General features: G+C 39.7%; 1 protein-coding gene across 3 annotated transcripts in view; it reads right to left on the minus strand.

The window, feature by feature from the left end:
* Positions 1–24,421, minus strand: part of DGKI (diacylglycerol kinase iota) — a gene marked incomplete at both ends in the record, with an annotated part of 483,096 nt that overhangs the window by 258,289 nt on the left and 200,386 nt on the right. For all 3 annotated transcript variants that reach the window (XM_080700835.1, XM_080700834.1, XM_080700836.1), the window contains 2 exons: positions 12,923–12,988; positions 22,686–22,742. In XM_080700835.1, coding sequence (XP_080556961.1) covers positions 12,923–12,988; positions 22,686–22,742 — 123 coding nt within the window. The remainder of the gene's footprint in view (positions 1–12,922; positions 12,989–22,685; positions 22,743–24,421) is intronic.

A 24,421-nucleotide genomic window follows, 5' to 3' on the forward strand; every position in this document is an offset into this window, starting at 1 on the left:
AAATTGTGTCCCTCCCAGCTCCATGGATTTATATCTAGGTAATATTTTCATGTAATATTTTCCTTAGAAAACAAACTCTGCTGTTTAGAAATAGTTATGACATTACTTTGGGGTTTTACTCTATCTACTCTCCCCACTATTTTCTCAAACGACATAATAATTTTTGAGCCAGTGCACCCAGCTAAGGAAGGTGAAGAAACTACTAACAGTGGGAAATAATTATATTTCAAAAGACTTAGCTGTAGGATCTAGCCAATATGTATGAATAGAAAGAAGAGAATATGTGGAGCATGGGGCCTGAGAATGCAGAATGAAATGGAGATGGCTGATAAGGAGAGATTTTTACAGCTGATAAGAAATACCTATTAGAGACATGTGAGAGATCATTATAATTTATAAGTTATATATAAATATGTGTATTAGATATTATTATAGTTTAGATCTAGATGTATCCCAATGGTTTATATATTGAAGGCTTAGTCCCCAGGGCAGCAATGTTTGGAGGTGAAGCTTTGAGAGAACAGATTAGATCACTGGGGCTCTGACCTTATCAGTGGATTAATTACTAGAAAATAGTAGAAACTATGGAAGGTGGGACCTACTTGAAGGATGGGCACCCTGAGTTGTGTACTCTTGGGGACTTTGATCTTATCACTGATCCCCCAGCCCTCTCTCTTTCCCTCCTTTACTCCACTACACCCTTCTACCATGTTTCTGCCTCAGAGCCAGCTGGCCATGAAACCATGAGCCAAAATAAATCTTTTCTTCTCAGAGTCATTTTCCTCCCATATTTATGACAGCAACAAAAGGTTGACTAACACAGATATAATGGAGAAGTTGGTAATGGATGAGTTATCAAAAACCCCCCAAAGATGCTGCTGATGCTAGTATGCTAACACTTACACTAAGATGGCTTTTGAAAACTTGAACCAAGAAATGATCTATATTGTATGAAGTAGAAATGTCTGAATAGTTGTGACAAAGGAAGAAGTAGCTGAACTCTTACAGAAACATGCTACACTAGAAACAGCTAAACTGTTCCTGTCCATCAGCTGACTGTGATATTCATAAGGTCCAAAGGACACTCTATTTACCAGAGCAATAAGTGTGCTCTGAGATGGGTACCCTCATTGTTAAGCTCAGAGGTGGCTCTCCTCTGTAGTTTAGCACTGGTAGCAGGAAAGGCACTGAAAAATGAACAGTCTGATAGCAACTGAGATAAAATTCCCCAAACAATAGGAACTATAAGGCAGCCCTTTACCATCAAAGCAAGTTCAATACACTCACAGTAAAGTTTGATGCCACGGCCAAGGGAGCTCGGCTTTCAGAGAGCTATGGTTAATATAGTATGCATCTCTAGAAGCAAGATGAATTTCCAGATAAAAGAGGTATTTTTCAATCAATGCAATCAAAATAAATCAAGAATGAATGATCAAGAAAAATGGTAGTTGATGCTCTAGTAAAGAGTTACAATCCTTTGCTGTGCTCCTGGCTGGTTTCCATTGATTGAAAGAGAGGGCAAGTTCCCGAGGAAAACCTGGCAGGCTCACAGCAAAGATCAATGGAAACGTTTCCCTAGTCTCTAACTAAGAGAATCTATCGGCATTCACTTGGGTGGTTGGACCCAAAGGAGAGAGAAATGTTTAATAGTCTTAATATTTAAATATTTAATAGTCTTTAGTATTAAAGCCCTTACTATTTTAAAAACTACAGGACAAGAGTTCAAACTGATATGTCTATCTTTGGTATGAGGCATCATCTTGGCCCTCTAAAATAAGAGGATTATTTTTAAAAATGGAGCCCTGAACTAGAACTGTTGTATAGAGTCAACTAGTTCTAAAAATGCATCAGGGTTATTTACCTAGTTTTCAATTTAAAAACTGGAATAGACAAACTTGTACTTGCATAGCGACTAGATCATGTGAACCTTCAAGCCACTCACCACACTGTATCAAAATCAAAATCTGTATCACATCCCCAACTGTAGTAGGTATTGGGTGACATCAACTTAGTAATTTTGGAAGTTGTAATAATGTCGCGTGCTAACTTTTCTTAAAAATTATCTAAGTGCCACCCTTTAGAAACTATAGGAGGTAGGAGGTAGAGATGGTATACCTACCATGTCATATCTCTATATGAGTTACCAGCAGAAATATTATAAAACCAGATAAATATTTCAGAATGGTGCTAGTGTAGCAAAAATTCAACCCAATATACTCTGCTTACAGTTACTGTGCCAAATGATTGGGAAAATGAATAATTTTCTACTCCTCTCTGAAGTGAGAATAAGAAACTATTTGCAACCACTTGCACGATTAATAGTATACTAATATACTTTTATAGGCTCAGTCTAGGCTTCAAACTCTTGGAGTGTTATTCAGATGTAATACAAAGGGGCCTCCACTTTATGAACATTCTTCTTAATATCCCCTGGTCTACCATATCAGTGACAGCCATGTCCAGGTAGATTAGCAAGTAATGTCAGGTACATTAGAGATATTTATAAGATAGAAGGTAGAAAGATTAAGCCCTATGAATAATCAGAGTTCTTACTTGTCAGTGAAGCTTCTGGGGTTCAGTGGTTCAAAATATACTAGAAAACCCTCTCTAATCTACAGAACAAATCACTGTATTTAACAATTTTTACCACTAAGAATAAGTCACAGCATTTTATAGGCCTCTCTGAACTCTAAAGGCTGCCTATTCCTCTAGGCTCAGAGTGGACTACTGTGACCCTGAAGCCTATTAAGAAGTGGAACAAAGTTCAGGAAATTAAAGCAAGAATTAACAAGTGGGATAGCATCAAACTAAAAAGTTTCTTCTCATCAAAGGAAACTATCAATAACCTAAAGAGGAAGCCTACAGAATGGGAAAAGATCTTTACCAGCCACCACTCTGATAGGGGGCTAATATCCAGAATATATAAAGAGCTCAAAAGACTCTACACTAGCAAAACAAACAACCCAATCAAGAAATGGGCAAATGAACTAAATAGATACTTCACAAAAGAAGAGATACAAAGGGCCAATAGATACATTAAAAAAATGTTCTACATCACTGGCCATCAGGGAGATGCAAATCAAAACTACCCTGAGATTCCATCTAACCCCAATCAGAGTGGCAAGCATAAAGAAATCAAACAACAACAAATGCTGGCGAGGATGTGGGAAAAGAGGAACTCTTTTACACTGTTGGTGGGAATGCAAACTAGTTCAGCCACTATGGAGATCTGTGTGGAGATTCCTAAGAAAGCTAGGAATAGATCCACCATACAATCCAGCCCTACCACTCCTGGGTATTTTTCCAAAAGGGTTGAATTCAGAGAACTATAGCAACATATGCATACCTATGTTCATAGCAGCACAATTTGTAATAGCCAAAATGTGGAACCAACCCAGATCACCATCAACAGATGAATGGATAGCAAAACTGTGGGAAATACACACAATGGAATTCTACTCAGCCATAAAGAAGAACAAAATCATATCATTTGCAAGAAGATGGAAAGTCCTGGAGAACATTATGTTAAGTGAGATCAACCAAGCACAGAACGAGAAGGTACATATGTTCCCTCTAATATGCCCAAACTAGGGAACGTAGAGGATACCAGTGGGACTCCAGGTAATGGAGGGGAAATACCAGCAAAGCGTGAATAGAAAGATAGGAGAGAAGGAAGACTGAACTTGATTAATGAGGGTCTACATCCGAATATGTGTAAAATTATGAATATGGCATGGTTACCCTGGACAATCATTGGTGGGAGGGGGACAAGGGAAAACAGGGGCATGGGGGAGAGGGCACCAAGTATAATTTAAATGTATACCACTTATGTTCAATAAAGAAAAAAACTAAATAAAAAAAGAAGTGGAACATAGAGACATAAGTGAGAATAAGTCTTCCCCAGGAGTGGCCGGATACAAGAATATATAAAGACTAGCAGCCGGTGGTGAAGAACTAAGCTAGTTAGCCAAGGGCCTGGAGGGAAACAGGAGGTCTAGAAAGAGGTGGGTAAGTTTAAGCACAAAGAGGGGGAAAAAAATCACTGTATTCCATGGAAGAACTAAAACCTTAGGCAACACTGTATTATGAGCCATTCTATTCATAGCACAGTGGGCTTAGGGACCCATGTGATGTATGGGGTGCCATGTTTAGGTCCAACAGCAAGGGCTTCCACTCACCCAAACTGAGCTAGCTAACCTGCCATGAAAAGACATCAATGAGCCAGGTGTGGTGGCTGACGCTTGTAATCCCAGTATTTGGGAGGCTGCAAGGAAGATCGCAGGTTCGCGGCCAGCCTCAGCTACTTAGGGAGGCCCTCTGTAAGTTAGTGAGACCTGTTTAAAAATAAATAATAAAAAAGAGGGCTGGGGTATAGCTCAGAAGTAGAATTCCCCTGGACTCAACCCTCATTACCACACCCACAAAAAAGACATCAAAGTTGAACATCCAATATGGCACTCTCTCTCAATAGCGAAACCAACTACTGGTGGCGAATTGAGGACACTGACTTCTTTCCACTCGAGAAGGGGCAGCAACTCACCTTGACTGGGAGCAACACATTTCCAGAGTCTGGATAACCAATGCAGGGTCCTGTACAACATGTGTCAGATCAAAGGGGCCATTTTAGGGCACCGGGGGTACAGGAGTGGGCATATGACCACAAGATACACTGATCCTATCGTATTCCACACCACCCAGAAGCTGCAGGCCCAAGAGAGACGCGATGGTCTTTTGAAGGTACATATAACGCAGGGTTGAGCTTTGCGAGGGTATCCTCTGAGCACCATCCTCCAGTACAGTCACCAAGTTTACGGTCATCTTATGGTGCTGTGCCTTCAAGGCAAAACCCATGGCCGCAGATATCAAGGGGTGGAAGTGGAGTGACGGCTGTCTCTGATGGTTTCCACTGGCCCACCCAGGGAGTTTGTAGAGCTCCTCCCCAAAACTCTGGGCTCTGAGGATCTTAATACCAGATGGTAAACATCTTCACCATAAAACATTGGCGGAGGCTCTCAAACATGAAACCACCACAAAGCCCGACTGGGATTTTTTTTTGTCAAGAGACAAGAAGGAACAGGAAGGAGTCACCATACTGGCAGGAGATCATTAGATGGAAATATATAATTGTCATTTAATAATGGAGCCTGGAAGGATATATCTGGTACCTAGATGATTCACGGAGGCAACTTTTGTGACCTTTTAAACAATTTTAATAATATACAAGTATAGTATCCAAGATCAAGGGACCAGACGGCTCAAGGGTTAGAGTCCTGCAGGACCTTCCTGAGGCAGGTAGGTCACTTAAACCAGAAGTATTAGTTGATAGTGAAGTAGATCCAGAATGGCTCCACCAACAGCAATACTTGACCAGTAGTTGTCAAGAGGAAATGTTTCACCAGAATTGCTTTTGATAGCTGAAACTGAGAAATGACTGAGAATGACTATGTCTATATATTAGACTTTCACCAAAGTGTCTTTCTTGAGCAGCAGATGTTAACTAACTTGGATGTACTTTTACACTTACCTGACTTGTTCAATTAACTGTGAGCATACTTTTGGACTATTCTGCACTGATGAAAACTCTACTGATTAGTCAGAAGAACCTTGACTTTTGCTTCTCAGCTAAATATTCAGTAACAATACACCTGCTACGTAGTAAAACAAAGTGGTAAGATGGGTGTGGTGGTGCATGCTTGTAATCCCAGTGCGTGGGAGGCTGAGACAGGAGGATCACATAGGTTCCAGGCCAGCCTCGGCTATTTAGTGAGATTCTTAGCAATTTAGTGAGACCCTGTTTCCAAATAAAGTATAAAATAGGTCTGGGAGTATAGTCCAGAGGTAGAAAAGCCCCTGGGTTCCACACCCAGTACCACCAAAACAAAAAACAACAAAAAAAGTGGTAGCTTTATTTTTTAAATCACCATTGTGGTCAATTTTAAAAATAGATAAAAACTCTTTTTCCTTAAGAATGGAGAATTTTATGTCATTTCATATTTTCCTCCTTGTAATCACATTGCATTGTGCTATTTTTAATTGAAAGAGGCTTTTTCTGAATTCCACATTCAAGAGTCTGCTTGAGACTCCCATGCTTTTATACCAGGGCAGAGTGAGAAGTCTGCTTTTCTTTATAAAGGGTTTTAAGAGAGGCAATTTGAAAAGGGAGGGGAACATGGGATCAGTCCCATAAAAAGACTAGAAATTAAAATTGCAGACTAATTGAGAGAGTTATGTCTACAACCAGATGTTGCAGAAAGAAAGGGGGATATGTAGAGGCAAAATTCGCTCTGCTGGAGAAGCAAGGGAGCTAGAAGTGAAGCCATTTACCTCTGAGGACTATCTACCCTTTGGGAGCAAAAGAGTCATGAGCAGGAGGGAAAGGGATCATTCTCTTGGACACTTGAAATGCCTAGGACCACAGCACAATGGCGGGAAGTGCCCCAACTCCTACTCTGGCCTGAGTGCTGGGTCTCAGCTTCACCCATGGGTGGGTTTGGATTCATGACTTCCAGCAGCAAAGCAGCCAGATGAGGTCCGAGGGTGGGGACACTGCTAAGCAAAACACAAAGGGTCTGAGAGTGGCCAGTGCAGCCCATCAGCTAGAACAATGGGGACGCAGATATGCCAAAGACGAGGGCTACAGTGATGGGAGTGAAAGGCTCCACAGGGGAGAATGAGAGACAGAAGTACCCGAGGACAGCAGCAAGGAGCCCAAGTGTCTTGTCCCTCTTCCTTTTGTTTCCTTCTAAGCCAGTTTATGGAGGTATAATTTTTATATAAAAATCTGTACACTTCTTCCTTCCTTCCTTCCTTCCTTCCTTCCTTCCTTCCTTTCTTTCTTTCTTTCTTTCTTTCTTTCTTTCTTTCTTTCTTTCTTTCTTTCTTTCTTTGGTGGTACTGGGGTTCCTGGAAGCCCTTCTACCTCCGGGCTACACTCCCAGACCTATTTTTATATTTTTATTTGGAAACAGGGTCTCTTAAGCCAATATGGCTGGCTTCGAACCAGCGTGATCCTCCTGTCTCTGCCTCCCAAGCATGGGGATTACAAGCGTGCGCCACCACGCCCAGCAAAATCTGTACATTTCTAATGCATACACCTTGATGAATTTGAAGATAAACAGAGACCTGTGAAGTCAGCTCCTTAATCTATGCCAGAAGTATATCCAATACCTCCAAAAGGTTCCTACCACCCACTTTTTTTCCTTTTTGCATTGATAAGAGGAGCCAACAGAAGAGCCACCCTCTTAGCAAATTTCATGAACACAATGTAGTATTGTTACCTAGAGTAAATCTCCAAGACTCATTCATCTTGTATAAGTGAAACTTTGTGCCTTTTGACTTAACACCACACTCCCCCTTCCTGGATGAGCCTAGATGATACTAAGTGAGTTGGAAACAACAGGAGAAATACTACATGATACCTCTTCTGTGAAGAGCCTAAGACAGTCAAAGAGTAAAGTGGAGGTTGCCCTTCTCTCCTTTCTTGCTACTCAGCCAAGAACAGAAAGAAAAACCAGGCTTCCAGCAGGCATTCTGGAAGGGCTCCTGGGAGAGGCTTGGGTACCTGCCCTTGCTCTGTCCCCCACTCTATACCATCTCCATGGCCCTCCTGGGAATAACCGTCTGTTACGGCTGGATGGACACACAGAAAGGCAAACAAGACTGCTCAAGCAGCGGGCAGGTCCTCGCCCTATGACTTAGATTCCCGTCCCTAACCTTGTGGTCTCTTGAAAGCTGACCCTTAGGACAGACACATTTTCAGATCACTAGAGAACAGTTCTTTAAGTTGATAGTGGGGGCATCCTCAAAAGCCCCAGTTCAGTGTTTTCTTTTCTTTTTTCTTTTTTTTTTTTTTTTTTTTGCAATACTAGGGATGAAACCCAGGGGCATTCTACCTCTGAGCAACAACCCCAGCCCTATTTTTTATTCTTTATTTTGAAACAAGGTCTCACTGAGTTGCAAAGGGCCTCACTAAGTAGCTAAGCCTAGCTGAGAACTGCGGTCCTCCTGTCTCAGCCTCCCAAATGCTAGGATTACAAGTGTGCACCACCACTCCCAGCTCCAGGTCAATATTTTCTATCCATTTTAGACTCTATATCCCTCTTACCATACCTCTATTGTCATTTTAATAATTTTGTCATTCTTGCATTGCAAAAAAGCTATAAGTATACTTGTTTAGATGTGTATATTTTACATATTGGACCTGGAGTTTATTGAAACTAGTTTTTAACAGTATCCATTTCAGTTAAAGATTAGTTTTGGCATTTTCCCATTATATATACTGCGTGTCGCTTAATATACTTAACTGAATATGGAAGTGCCTATGATTTCTGAACAAATAACTCAGAATGATGTGTTGTGTTTCCTTAAGAAACTGAGAGGTACCAAATGCAGACTTAAGTTCAACTATATTTTATTGCATTAAAAACTGCTTCCTGCCAGGTGTGGTGGTGTATGCTTGTAATCCCAGCATTCGGGAGGGAGGCTGAGACCAGAGGATCGCAGTTTGCGGACAGCCTCAGCTACTTAGTGAGGCCCTCTGCAACTGAGTGAGACCCTGTTTCCAAATAATGCATAAAATAGGTCTGGGAGTATAGCCGAGAGGTAGAAAAGCTCCTGGGTTCTACCCTCAGTACCATAAAAAAAATGCTTCCAAAAATTGATAATTTGGAATTTTTGAGTCATAAGTTTCAAAATGTAGTTTCAAAGAGTATAAGAGTAAATATAAAAGTAAGTAATAAAGCCAGGCGTGGTGGTGGTGCATGCTTGTAATCCCAGTACTTTAGAGGCTGAAACAGGAGGATCGCAGGTTCATGGCCAGCATCAGCTACTTAGTGAGGCCCTCTGCAACTTAGTGAAACCCTGTTTCAAAATAAAGAATGAAAAATAGGGTTGAGGATGGAGCTCAGAGGTAGAAAGCTCTAGCTCAAGCCAAAAAAAGGAGTAAATAACATAAAAATATCAAATAGTATAAAACATTTATAATGCTTACATGTATATCTGAATGAAGAAATAAAGGTAGCTTTCAAGTTATAATTTACAAACATATCTTCACAATTACCATACTTTCTAGATTTGGATGCTTGGTTCTTCAGAAATAAAAGGTGACGGAGGCATCAAATTAACTAAAATCATTACTCTATTTTTCCTTTTTGCATTGATTTTTTAAAGTACTAGAGATGACTCCATGCTGAATGGGTTTTGGTTGGATAAATGCAACAAGGAGATTCAATGAAGAGTCACAGACAGGTTTAAAGAAGAAGCAGGAGTTCTACCTCAAATCGTTGATTAAGTAAAGATTCTCATTAAAATAAATAATTGATTAAATAAAGATTCTCTCTGTGTTGGGTGAATCTCCTTGTCTCTCCAGTCCAGCACAGTCTCCATCTTTCTGTATACTTGGAAAAAGCTTGTTTTCTAGTGAGCTTCTTTGCTTCAACAAAGTCCCCTGAACTGTTTTTGTGTTCTTTTTTAATCTAGGTTTGACCAATAGAGACTGAAGGTACATTGGGCATTTATCCTCCCAGAGGGTATAGCACCTCAGGCTGGCTGAGTCTTGTGACTAAGGGCCACAGTTCCTGGAAGGTTTCCTGGCCACCTCCTGCCTCTTCAGACTTGGCTTGACCATGGCGTTCTGCTGTTGCTAGTACTGGTGTTCTTCACTGTCTTTTCTGGTTCCCACACACATTAAAACACTCTCCTTATTCAACTGTCATCAAATTACAGAATTTGAGAGTGAGTGTCGCATCCCTTTTCTATCTCAATTCTGGCTCTTTCTTAAGACAGGACTTGGAATGACAACATCGTAAAAGTATGTAATGGTCATAGATTTGCAGCCTGAGGTGTTCGACTAATGCAGAAGGAGCTAAGCTGCTGGATCGTGAACTCTCTCCTGTGATGTCCACTGGGTGCCACACACACTCAGCCAAGTACGCGTTCAGGGCTCAGGAGAAAATCACTCCAAATATTTACTTGATTGTTTAGTTAAAAAGTGGAAATCAAAACTACAAACCCTCTTACAATAAATGTACCCTAAAATCACCAAAGCTTAACAAAAAAAATTTTGCTAAATGAAATAGCTTTTTCATTCCACCCCAACAACTACATTATAAAATAGTGTATGCTTTGAGAGGTTGAACAGGGTTTAGAAGCCTAAAAATATGTAAGAATGTGCAACTCTACTGATGAAAATTACACATAACACCAAAGTTTGAAGTGAATTTTAAATCATTTAATCTGTAAGTGGAAATAGAGCCATTAGCTCTCCTCCAATCCAGGGTAGAAGCTGGTATTTAAAGGAGGGTTATTTATTACCCAGCAAGGATGCAATCAGTCTAAGACCATCACACGCTATGATTGCCTGAGTCCTAGAATTTATGAGCAACTGGACTATAAATGCAAGAGATAAACATAATAGTACTATATTATGAGAACATTATGTGAAGAGCTGGGACATCCCCACTGGTAACTGTGGCATGTGGCAGGCTCTGAGCACTCTGAGATGGTTGCCTGAGAATACCAGGCATAGAGGAGACAGAGCCACAGCAATACAGGGTACAGGGAACCAGGGTTCCTGTGACCATGTCAGTATAAGCAGAAGCCACAAACGGTGTGCAATATGACACCAGGGAATAGTTATTACAAAATATAATTATTGATTTCCTCCCAATAAAATTCCTCCAATTCCATTATAGCTTGAATTGTTTGGGTCATGGCCACCACTAGGCTCTAGGCTACCCAGTGAAGAGACTTTTCCAAGATGAGAACCTAGGAACCTCTTCATCCAGACCCTTCCTGTGACAGGATGTGCCTCCTATCTGTTTGATTTTTCTCTCTCATAATCTCTTCTCTAGATAGATAGAGACAGTCAGTCTATAACTCAGTAAGTATGAAAAAAATCCATAAACTCTCAGGCAGCACCATATAAGAAGAAGAGGGGCCCACAGGAGACTAGAAGACTGACCTCCTTCTCCCCAGCCATGTAAAAGGGCTATTAAAAATATTTTATTTCCCTTTCTTCCTCCTCCTCCTCTTCTTTCTTTTCTTTTCTTTTCTTTCCTTTTTTAATTTTTATTTTTTTGTGGTACCAGAGATGGAACACAGGGGCACTGCACTTCCGAGCTACACCTCCAGTCCTATCCTTTGGTCTTTTTATTTTTTAGTCTTTTATTTTTGAGTTGTGAAGGGTCTAAGTATCTGAGGCTGTCTGTGAACCGTGATCCCCCAGTCTCCCCCTCCCAAATGCTGAGATAACAAGCGTACGTCACCACGCCTTGCCATCTGCTTCTTCTTCTTTCAGGTCTGGGCAGGGGCATTCAACCTCCAAGCTTCACCCACCCCCTGCCTTAATTTTTATTCTTTATTTTTGAAACAGGATCTCACTGTATTATGGAGGGCCTCACTAAGTAGCTGAGGCTGTCTGCGAACCACAATCTTCTGGTCTCAGCCTCCCAAATGCTGGGATTACAAGCACGTGCCACCATGCCCAGCTCCATCTGCTTCTTCTTAATTCATCCCCCTTCCAACTTATTTTCCCCATCCTCTACATAGACTAAAAGGAAACCAAATGAAAGTCACTGGAATAAACCAGAGGAAATAATTCTAGTTATAATGGAGGGCCAGACCCTGCAGCCTTCCAGAAAAGAACTTGGTTCCCAGTGGCTATAGCATATTTTCTTTCCAGGTACAAGGCTAAACAGCAAAATCAATAAAATTTTTCCAGGTCTTGCTCACCTTCTACAATCCTACTTTAGGCAGCCACTATTTATTTGCAGTCCTCTTATGTCAAAACACGCAGTACTATTCAGCTCACCTCCATACTTGAACCAAAAAAGTCATGAGTAAATAAATTAATAATTAATTAATGAGGAATATAATCTCCCAAATTATCTTGAATTTTGCCACATGAAATCTTTCCACTGCCAATGCAGGTTGATGTCCTTCAAAAATTGTTATTTATTTATTTATTTTCAGTACTACTGGGGATTGAACTCAGTGGCATTCTACCTCCAAGATATACCTCCAACTTCATTTTTTAATTCTTTTATTTGAAACAGGGTTCTTACTAAGTTACAGGGGGCCTCACAAGTAGCTGAGACTGGCCACCAAACCTGTGCTCTTCCTGTCTCAGCCTCCCAAGAATAAAAAATATCTTAACAGTGTGATTCTCCACCACACTATTCCTCACTACTAATCACCACTACTAATCTTCCCAGAGGACCCTGAAATTCCTAAAGTAGATGTTTGTACACTGGGAAAAGCTACAACCCAAATCTGTGGAGGTCAATAACGTGTAAAATGTATGGAGGTTGATAGTATAGTCATATAATACCCCATCCTCGTTCCACCTTACTTTTCCAAGTAGCACTGCATCCGAGGGACCTGCAACCTAAGAGAGGGCACAGACATGCACAACCCCCACTGAAGAGGGCTTCTCCTCCCAGAAATGGTGCATGTCCTGAGAGTGCAATGTATTTCTAGCTTCAGACCATGCTGCCCTACTGTATAGCTCTACGCAGCTTTACGTACGGCTGTATCTATGCGCACAGTTGTATATCAGTAAAAGTAATATAACTCAACAATATATTTGCTTTTATGACTGATCAAATTAATATGGTGGATAAGCAAATCTCAGGGAGAAGTTGTAAAAATAAAAAAAAATAAAACATGTTTTCAACAATTATCACTTAGTGAAATTCACTGCAAGAATGCATCCAGGGATATAAGAAGTATGAATTCCTTTTAGTAAGCCCACTGCCTCTTGCAGGGAGTTCTAGACAACTGAAACAGCTCTTCAGCAAAGGGGACCTAGAAAAATCAGGCCTTTTAGAAAAACAAATCAGGGGACATAACTCTTCTACCCCGGGTGCTTGCAAAAGCCCGAGAAGCCTCTTGCGATGGGGTGGCGTGGGTGGCGGCCCCTTACCTTCCCACACTGCTTACACTTTCCCTCCTGCCGGCGCCTGTGCACCCAGTGATGCCGCACAAAGTTCTGTAAAATAACAAAGTGGAATGAAAACGTTTTAATCTGTACACGTCCACATGCATTTTGTCAATGTTTTGAGACTACAAATCCATACAAACCATAATCTAAACCCATACAAGCACAAAATCAAGCATGCAGGTATAACTCGTTTAACCATAAACAGGAACCCACTTGGGGAAAAAAAAATACAACAAATTCTCTGTCCCCAGTGATCTTGCTTATTTATCGACTCCATTTATCATGCCACCTCCTCCTGTCTTCCTAGTGGCAAATGTGCCTGCCAGATTGCTGTGACTCTACATCCTTTCTAGGAAAATAAGGTGCAGATTTGTGAATGGACTCAAGGACCTAGGGCTAGGAAGTACTCAGGCAGGTAATGGAAATACCTAAAGAAAAGGTGAAGGAGAGATGAAGAAGCACTTTAACAAACATGCATTTAACTCTGTAAGTAGCAGCCCCTGGCCCCTCCCCCGCTGCCATGGCAACCCCCACCACACACCCTTGATGCTGGAGTACATTTCTACCTCCTCATTACTGAGCAATTAGAATGGCAGGCAGGCACTATTATAAACATTCTATCTAGAGAGCGCTTAAAGGAATCAAGTTCTTAGAAAGAAATAGATTTCCTGCTATGGGACATTGATTGGAAAATGTTTCACTAGATAAAATGAGAAAAGAATAAAGCGGAGAAAAAGAGATCTCAAAGACAAGATAAGACATGGGCACATTGGCAATGATGCTGTGTTGAAACCAATCTTCTTGAGCACCTTAAACTATGTGTTTTTCAAAATCTGATCTTGTCTTGGGCATTAGGAAACACAGGAAGACCTTTTCCTCTCAAGCATATGATCATCCTGGGGCAGAGAGTCAGTCCCATGGCCCCAGTGTTTCTGCTAGTTCTCAGGATACGCCACATGGCAGAGCCCTATCTCCAGGACTGAGGGTGCAGGTGAACCTGGATAACAAGGTCATCGCATCCCTCTGACACCAACACGCTTAAAGTAATTCCTGATTTTTTTTCTCTTCGCTTTTCTGAGAAAACACACTTTATCTAATAATAACATGGCTGTTACAGGATCTAGCCAGAGCCCATACTTTCCATTTAAAAGGCTCCCTGGTATACGTTCCGGCATTCAACAAATATTTACTAAATGTGTACTCTCTGCCAGACCTGAACTAAGTACAGGCTAACAAAATAGAACTGGTGTTAAGAAAAAAAAATGCTATATAAAGGCATGAAATTCAGAGTGATTAGAAGACCTCCAATAAGCACTGGCAACATTAATACCAAAATGCCACCTCTTAGTAACATCAAATCAATTCAAACTAAAACTAAATAAAGACACTGGAAGGATAATGGTCTTTTAACTATACGCCATAAAGAAGCATAATGGTCCTACAAATTAGTCTAAATTCCATCCTGTTTTTCACACTTCTACCGCTTAATAAAATAAGGGCTCAATTTTATATTGTTCTCAGGAAGAAGCTAATAATAATAGTTAACATTTACTGAATACAGTTTCTGTTCCAGGTACTTTAAAAATATTTTACATATAATCATTTTTTAAATCTTCATGAAAAATTTAATGAGTAAAAAAAAAATCTAATAAATATGAGTCAGGCTTGGTGGTGCATATGTGTAATCCCAGTACTGGAGAAACTGAGATAGGAGCATCGCAGGTTCAAGGCAAGCCTCAGCAGTTTACTGAGACCCTCAGCAATGTGGAGAAATCCTGTTTCAAAATTAAAAAAAAAGAGAGAAAGAGCTAGGGTTTTAGTTAGGAAGCAGAATTTCCCTCAGTTAAATCCTTAAGACACACAGAAAGTTGTCCAGTAGGAATGTACCAATAAAGACCTAGGAGTTGTTAGAGTATTGACATATTTTATATTAATTGGTAAGTTGTGTTTTAGTACCTCTACCATTTTCCTGGCTCCTCCCCTGCTACCATGGTAAATTTTAACACAACCCCTCCACACCAGGGGCCACCTCTACTTCCTCATCATGGAACAGTTAGCATGTACCTTTCTGACATATCAAGTATCCAAGATCCTGTTCCAATGGGCTCTCTTGTGAAAACAAGCTATGGTGTCTAGGCAATGACAATGGCTCCCCTAAGAACCTAAGAAGATGGGGCTGGGTCCGCTTGGTGATGGTGCTCATCTATGAGACAATCCTAGGACTCCTGGCCAGCTCCAGCTTTCAAACAGTGGCAGCCATTCCATTCACTGTCTATTTATCAGAGGTCAGTGTAGAAATTCTGTTGATTGAAGATAAAGGGCCTTAACCCCCACCCTCTACCTCCTCACTTGCCTGCTAAGGCTATTGCTGAACCCTACACCTCCCACTCAAGTGATAAGAAAATAACTTTAGCCCAGTGCCTGTTTAAGAATCAGGGTCTAGCCGGGCATGGTGGTGCATGCTTGTAATCCCCGTGCTTGGGAGGCAGAGACAGGAGGATCCTGCTGGTTCGAAGCCAGCCATGCTGGCTTAAGAGACCCTGTTTCCAAATAAAAATATAAAAATAGGTCTGTGAGTGTAGCCCGGAGGTAGAAGGGCTTCCAGGAACCCCAGTACTACTACTACTACTACTACTACTACTAATAATAATAATAATAATAATAATAATAAATAAAAAAGAATCAGGGTCGAGAAGCCTGGGGAAAAAAATAAAAAGCAATCCATACCTGCCAATTGCAGTATATCCCAACTCACAGTATTATGGAGCACTAGTCAAAGGGTGTGATTGGTGTCAGAATTATCCTCATTTTACTGATGAGGAAACCAAAGCATGCAAAGCTTGCTTAAGATACAAGGGTCAAAGCAAAGATTAGAACCTGGACAGCCTCACAGCAGAGTCTCTCCTCCTTTCTATGCATCTCTGTGCCTCTCCTCTGCTCAGAAAGATTAGGTTCAAACCATTTCAGCATAACACACCAATAAATGATTTTAACAACCATCGAGAGTGAAAATATTAAACACATAAAAATGTCAGACAGTGATTAAAATAAGTAGAGAAAATTTAATTTGTTAGTTTAGCAGAAACTGAGGGAAAATGAACAGTATCTTCCATGTTAAGAAAAATTCTTTACTTATTGAGATTGTAAAATCACCCACTGACTATCAATTTAAGAAGGGAAATGTTGAAATTTTTTAATACAATTATCTATGAGAAATCATGGACTGACTCATGGTATTGTTTAGCTAGTGACAGCTTTTCTCAAAAGATTAAGCCAAAAATTTCCACAGATCAACAATTATTTAGAAACTAGATGACTGACTTAATCATTTGTACTGTAACACATTAATCATTTGACAAGCAGATTTCTAATACCATATACTTTGGAGAAACAAAATATTTTAATTTTTATTTAAATATTAACATAGACGACTGTCTCTACAAGTCATTAAACAACTTTAGTATGATCCTTCTTAGAAAAGAAGTCGAAAATTGTGAAATTTGAGAAAAAATAACTTACATAAAATTACTATTGTAGAACAGACTTAGTAACTGCCTCCAATCTATAGCCCTATGATTTGAGAACTTCTATTCAAAGTTCTTGGGCCTAATATAAATTTATTTTTCTGCATCTTAAACATAGTTTGAGCAAAGAAATCATCCAACAAATGTTTGTTGAACTAAACAGAATTTCAACCTTAGTTCTCTGATAAACAAGTCATGTGGTTACCATTTTGGAGAAGGAGTATTATCAATTGCCTTTTTCAATAAGGAAAAGAAAAATATTACCATAGAATTACTGCTATTTTCTAAGCTTTATTTCCCAAGCATTTTAATTTTTTACATCATTTTCTTTTGACCATTATTCATATATCCTAAATTACTGGGCTGAAAATAAATTCTTTGCACTTTTTTCTTTGACCATTAATCATATTTCCTAAATTGATGGACTAAAATTAGATTCTTCACATTATGTTCTTCTGACCATTATTCCTATCTCCCTGAATTGTGGAACTGATATTAGATTTAAGGTTCTTACATTGCAAATGTAAGTGCTGACACTGTTAACATAGCAAAGCAAAGCTTCAAACACCATAGCATCTCTTCATTGCTTGCCAATACTTTCTGAATTATTCATATAATACTTTAAATACTGGACAAGGCAAGGCTATTACTTGTGGGTGCTAACATTTAAGTGATATATTACTTCAAGACTTATCATCAGAATTATTAGCAGAAATGCATAACACAATTTCTCTTTTCCTTTCAAATAGCCAGTCCAAAATACTGTTCATTGAATTATTGAAAGGACCTTAGAAACCATAACCCAATCCATGTACCTTATGGCTAAGAAAACTGAGTTTCAGAAAGACTGAACTTAGAGGAAGGAGTCCAAAAAATATTCGTTAACACAGAACTGACATGCGTCAGGCACTATGCCATGGCAGGGTACAGTGGCCAACAATCCCTACTCTCAAGATCCTGACCACCTAGTGGAAAAGAAGTAGAAGTAGAATTTGAACCCAAGTTAAACTAATTCTAAAGTGAATATTCTTTCATTTACATCAAGTACTCTACTTAAGAATCTCAACTGAGTCGATGTTATAAGTTGCATCTTCAATGTGTTCTCTTAGACCAAGAATTCTTATACACCTTGACAGCAGATACTCATTGACCACACAGTCTGTGTCCTGACACAATTAGTCTAGTATAAGTTCCATGAGTGATCTCCCAAGACTCACACTAAAAGAGAAAGGCATAGTTGAACAAGGAAATAGTAGTGTAAGTTGATCTGAAGGTGAAGAACAGGTGCTTTGACAAAAAACAATGATCTACCTATTTACATGTGGTCACCAAGAAAAAACTCAGCCATGGAGTGATGTTTCAGACCCTCCTCCCCATATGTTGAAATGTTAAACCACAGTGTGATGGTATTCGGGGGTGGAACCTTTGAGAAGCAACTAGGTCATGAGAGTGCACCCCTCATGAACAGGATTAGCACCTTATGAAAGGGGCCCCAGAGAAATGTCTTGCTCTAAACTCCATGTGATTATACAAGAAGGTCGCATTATACAACCTAGAAAAGAGACCTCATCAGAACTGGACCCAGCTGGGTCCTTGATCTTAGACGTCCAAGCTTCCAGACTGTTTAAAAGAATTTTCTGTTGTTTATAAGCTGTCCTGCCTAGAGTATATTGTCATGCCATCCTGACCACTGAGGGGATGCCATAGGAGATGAAGCCTAATCATAAGAAGTACCTAGTTGTGTAAGATTTCTAATAGAGCAATAAAATAGCCAGGTACCCAAAGGTAGAACGTATCTTGAGAGGTTCCTCAGAAACTGAACGACAGTCCCTGTCGCAGCTGAATAGGAAGAGGGAAGGAGGTAGAAATCAGATTATGCAAGTTTTTTTTTTTTTTTTTTAATGTCAGGACAAAGGGTTTAGTATTGCTCTAAGTGCTCTATAAACAACTAAAGAGTTTTAAGGTGGAAAATTACATAATCTAGTTTACATTTTAAAAGATCAATCTGTCAAATTTTGGGTAGACTGGAGGAAAAAAACTGAAAAAAAAATCATGGAGAAGAAATTGCAGTGGTCAAGGCTGAGAAATCATAGTACTTTAATCTAAGCTGCTGTCAACAGAAATGGAGATAAATGAACGAATGTGAAATGTCTTTGTGACTAAAACTGATAGAGTGGCAAATGAATTAGAGGAGAGGAGAAGGAGAGCAGGAACCAATATGACCCTTCCCCAGCTTTCCCGAGTAGACGTTCTCCTTCTGAGGTGCGAACACTGAAAAATAGTTTTATAGTGATGCAAATTAATTTTGGTTTCATATGCATTATATTTGAGATGACTGTAATATACTCACTGGGTATATCAAATGGAATGCCAATAAGTGTAGACTGTATATGTAAAGTCAGGAGTCAGCAGCTCTTCTAATAAGAGTGGGAGGAGATAGGAGAACACAGATGAGTACTAAACCCAAAGAAATATGCAGAGGATGGAAAGGTGAGCAGTGAAAGAGTGGGAGGCACCATCCATGAGGAGGGAGCTGAGCACGAGGGATGCTGAAGGTCAAGAGAGGAGAGCAATACCAGACGAAAGAGATTTTGATAGTTTGGATATTTTTGAATAAGAATATTACGAATTTCAAAATATTCAAAGTTCAATGTTTTAAATAAAAATATTCAAAATAAAAATATTCAAAATAGGAATATTCAAAAATATTTTTGAATAAAAATATCCAAAATAAAACTTTGATATTTTGAATAATCTGAGACTGAATAAGAAAAAAACCGAAAAGTATTTAATGGATTTGGCATGAGGGAGCTCATTGGCAACATCAAGCAAAACAATTTCAGTAAATGGATGGGGTACGAAACTGGATCCGAACAGGTTAGAATGACTAGAGGATGGCATACTACAAATAATTGACATGAATACACTTTCTGGTAGCTTGGCAGTGAATACAAACTGAAAATCAGAACAACAGTTAAGACATGGTAGTTAAGGAATACCTTTGCTTTTAGTTTTGGGTTTTTTTTGTTTGTTTGTTTGTTTGTTTTTTGTGGTAGTGGAGATGGAACACAGGGGCATTCTGCCTCCAAGCTACACCTCAGCCCTATTTTTTTAGTCTTTTATTTTTGAAACAGGGTCTCACTGCGTTGCAAAAGGCCTTGCTAGGTAGCTGTGGCTGTCCGCAAACCACGATCCACCCGTCTCCACCTCCCAAGTGTTGGGATGATAAGTGTGTACCACCACGCCCAGCTGTTTGTAGTTTTAAGATGAAAACTATTAGTGTATACTCAGGCTGAGAGAAAGAAGCTAGACATGGAAAGAGGTAGAATGGTTGAAAATATAGAAAACGGCATATGAAGCTCTTGATAAGAAGACAAGGGACGGTGTCCAAAACCCTTCTGAAGGGTCTGTTTCAGAAAAGAGAAGCAGTACAAAGAATGAAAACAAAACAAAACTTGCACTAGAATAATTGTATATACAATTGCAATCATCTGTCCATCCATAAAGAAAGAGACAGATTGAAGGGTAGAGAGTTCGAGGTATGCATATGGATCTTTTAGTTGGAAATTTATAAACTCCATCATAAGAACACAAAATTATTCTTCCTGTTTTCCTAAGTAAAAGATCAACTCCATTTGAGATTATCTGGTCAACACCACAGTGCGCCACAGCCATGGGGTGGCCACTTGGGAAACACACCATGCTATCAGTTTTCATACACTTCCATCACCTCCTGCTGCCCTATTGAACAGACAATACCTGCGAAGACAACTGATGGTCTATTTTTTTTTCCTCTCCACAGAAGCCTACTCCAATGCCTTTTCTTTCCTTTCCATATCTTTCTCTCAGTCCTCTTGTACTCACCTCTAACAGTAAGATCACTCTTTTTCACAGTGCCATTTGTTTTTAAGACAGGCTCTCGCGTAGTGCCCAGGATGGCCTTAAACTTTAGGACTCCAGCAGTCTTCCTGCCTTAGTCTCCCAAGTAGCTAGGACTCCAGTCATATGACCACCACACCTGGCCTGCCCAGTATGTTTTTTCTTTAACTATCTTTAAGACGTTTAGGATCTTCTCCTGTATAAAGACATCTTCTGTCTCTATTATACACATTCATCTATTCTCATAACTTTTATTACTGTCTGTTTACACTGACAACTCATAAGTCTTACCCCCAGCACCTTCTTCCTGATAAGGTCCAAACTTAATCATTTCTATTGGACATCTCCAACCGGGGACCATAACAATATCTCAAATCTGATGGTTCTACAACTAAACTCATCACATTGCCACACTACTCTCAAGTCATCTCTTCTCCCAACATCTAATCAATTTTCCAGGGCATAAGCTTGGCTTATTCCAAGACCCTCTTCATTCATGTCCAAAATCCAATCAATTATCACACTCTGAAAATGTCTTTCCTTCAAATTCATAACTACCACCAATATTACTCTTAGTTTAGGTCACCATTTTTTTCTTAAACAACTAAGAGAGCTTCTTAAATTTTTCTATGCCTCCAATAGCTCTGCTCCTAAACTATATCTTATTCCCTCTACTCAAGTCAACATAATGTATTCTGTTTAAAATAGTTTAGTGCTCCCCACCTATCCTGATGAACCACCCAAATTACACTATGGTTTCCAAAAGCCTTCATTGTCTAGCTCTTGCTTACCTCATAGATCATATTTTATTCCCTAGATCTCTCATTTGTATGTGTATACTGCTGTGATTTCTGTCTAAAAGGCTTTCTTCTCAAACTGCCTAACCACCTGCAATGGTTTGGATGTAGAATAGACCGCATGGAGAGTAGGCAGCCATGTTGGAGGTAAGGCTTAGTTGAGGAGAGGTCCCTGGGGGTGCAGCCTTGGGGATTACATATGTTCTCTACTCCCCTTGTGTACTTTCTTGTTTCTGGCCTTCATAATGTGAGGGCAGAGTCTTGCCCTCTTCCTTTTTCTGCTGCCTGTAACTATGTTCTGAGCTCTGCAAACCCAGCTTGAAACTGGGTTTCAGGAACCCAGAGTTTCATGGACTGAAACTCTGAAATCTCCAAGAACTGTGAGCAAATTTTCTTTCCTCTGTGTAATATGGTCAGTTGTCTTGGATTACATCAGTGAGAACAGATAACCCTTAATGTCTCAGTTTAGTGCCTACCTCTTCCAGGAAGCTGTTTATTTGACCCCTTTCCCCCCTCCCTCCTCCTTAAAACTACACGGGGCTAAATTGCAGAGTATCCAAGGGATAAACCTGTGAGTGGAACGTTTTGAAACTCATCTCAGTGGAAATGTAGATAAAATAGAAGAAGTGTACTTCCAAAAATTCTTACTTACCAGACTTTCTGTTTGGAAGAACACCATAAATGATGATATATTTGAGACAGTGGATAACACCGGGCATGCTAAACTACAACCTAAGGAGGAAGGGTTCTAGGATGGCAGGCTTTTGTTTTGCTGGATGGGGAGGGCAAATTGAGGCCTGGAGCTAGACTGTTCAGGGATGAGAATCTTCTTGTCTTCTTCAACTTTTCCCTGTCCTGTGCTTTGTGTCTCCCTTACATGGAAGTTGAACCAATATGTCTACCTACCATCTGCTCCCATCAGACCTCTGCCAATCACCAAAATGGAAGCGTCTGCTCTTCATTCCAGTTCTATACTTACCTGTTTATCTTTACAGCCAGACTATGAGGTCAGGAACTGAATACAAAATGTAATTCTGTCTTATGAGTGACTAATTTACTGACTTATCAGATGGAAATGCTGCGGTTGAGAGAGATTAGGTGAGATGCCCAAGGTCACACAGCGCCAAGGCTGGCCTTGAAAGCAAACAGCCCAACTCCAGCATTCATGCGAATAACCAGCAACTCTGCTGCCCCCTGTGGAGCTTATACCCTCACTCAATAGTGAGAAAATGGAATTAAAATTGACCAAAAGGCAGTAACATTTACTTCTTTCATACCCTTTCAATTATATACAATCTTTTCCCACTACTGTCTGGTTCATTTCATAGAACCTCAGCTCCCTGATACACCCCATGAGCAAAATAAAGTCCTGTGTACTCATGTTGAAGAGACCTGGAGAGTTTAATTTATTGATGGGTTAACAAGAAGCTGATATGGAATGAAGAGAGACAGAATTTATTTTCCAATTCTAGCCAACTACCTATGAGTCCCTTCAATCACTGGGAATCCAAGATGGCATTGAAAATAGAGCCTAGAAATACTCACTTCTCTTGGTGATCTGGAGCCTCCTTCTCGAAATGTTGGTTTACATCTGAAATTAATCTGCCATTTAAACAAGAGAAGAGCATATTAAATTCAAGATAAGCATCAGACTTGATTTTATTACCTAAAAAATCTGATGGTTACAAATATTGAGGCTAAAAATCAAAACCTGAAAGAATAAGGAACAGTTTAGAACTATTCTTAATCTTTTGAAATCATCATATCATATAATCTATGAAGATGGCAAGTGTTTTATACGTCCAACACACAACTCTTCATTCTCACTTATGAAATCAGCATTTATTTGTTCTTGTTGCTGTTGTTGTTAATATACTTTTGATTCATCATTTTAATATACCTTAAATCATTATTGAAATCATTATTTTAATATGCTTTTATTGGTGCATTATAGTCTCACATCATAATGAAGTTCAGACTGATAAGGACATACCTGTACACAGCACTTGGTGGACTTCCCCCCAGCTCTCTCCCCACTCCCTCCTTTCTCCGTACATGATATTAAGATTTAAACAATAATGCTCTTACACTGGAAATTTAAGAAATTGAAATAAGAAAGCATCACAGAAAAATACATGGCAACTGAAAGTATCCAGCCTGGTTTCAGATTTTTAAAGGAGACACTATAAACTAGTAAAAATTCAAATATTATTAGTAATATTCAAATGGCAAAAAATTATTTTTATAAAAAAACTCAGTAGAGCTCTTAATTTAGATGAGGAGACCTCCTGGTTGGTACTTTCATATCATCTTTCGCTACTGGATTAAGTGAAAGGAGTGGAGGACTGAAGAGAATGAGTATGTGGGATTGGAATGGGGAAGAAAAATATTAAGGTAAAGTGTTAGTAGCCATTGCCACAGGATAGTCATTGATAGCAACTGGCCAGTGAAACTCAATGACTGTTATGTGTAAACTATTTCAATGCCCTTGAAATGTGGCCGCTCAGGAAGACAGATCATACCCAGAGCACCACCCACAGAAATGGGGGGATATGAAGGAGAACAGCAGCTAACTCACTACTGGCCCTTCCACTGCCCCCAAGTGATGAGTGAGGGAACTTCAGAATGTACTGCTGGATGTCGCTGCCAGTCCCAGGCACACATTTATGCTACCCAAGCCAAACCTCTGACCAAGAAGCCCAGAAGGAGAGCCCTCGTGGCCCGGAATTCATAAAAAGAACCTTATGTAAACTACGACCCTAAAGAGTTCATGGAATTTATCTGAAATGAAACATATTATGGCAGAAGAGATTATCTAGAGAGGAATTAATGCCTTTTCCCTCTATTTTTTATCATTCTTTTTCTAAGAGTCAACATAAAATTATATTGAATCACACTTCTGCAAACAACTGGCTGCGTGATGTTTAAATATGGTCTTTTCATTATTAATCTGGTAACTGTGTTGGACTTCCAGTGTTTTTTAAGAGTATTGTTAACTGGGTATGATGGCATACACTTGTAATCCCAGTTCTTGGGAGGCTGAGACAGGAGGATCACAGGTTGCCAGCCAGCCTCAGCTACTTAGTAAGGCCATCACAAGTTAGTGAGACGCTGTTTCAAAATAAAGACACAAAGAATAAAAGAATAAGGCTGGGGGTGTAGCTAGAAGGTAGAATGGCCACAGGTTCTAGCCCCAGTTTCCGACAAAAACAAACAACAACAACAAAAAACATTGTTTTCAATAGAAATTGATACCTCGTCTTTAAAAACATTTGCAATGT

The sequence above is a fragment of the Muscardinus avellanarius genome, assembly GCF_963383645.1.
Source record: "Muscardinus avellanarius genome assembly, chromosome: 9".
NCBI classification, from domain to species: Eukaryota; Metazoa; Chordata; class Mammalia; order Rodentia; family Gliridae; genus Muscardinus; species Muscardinus avellanarius.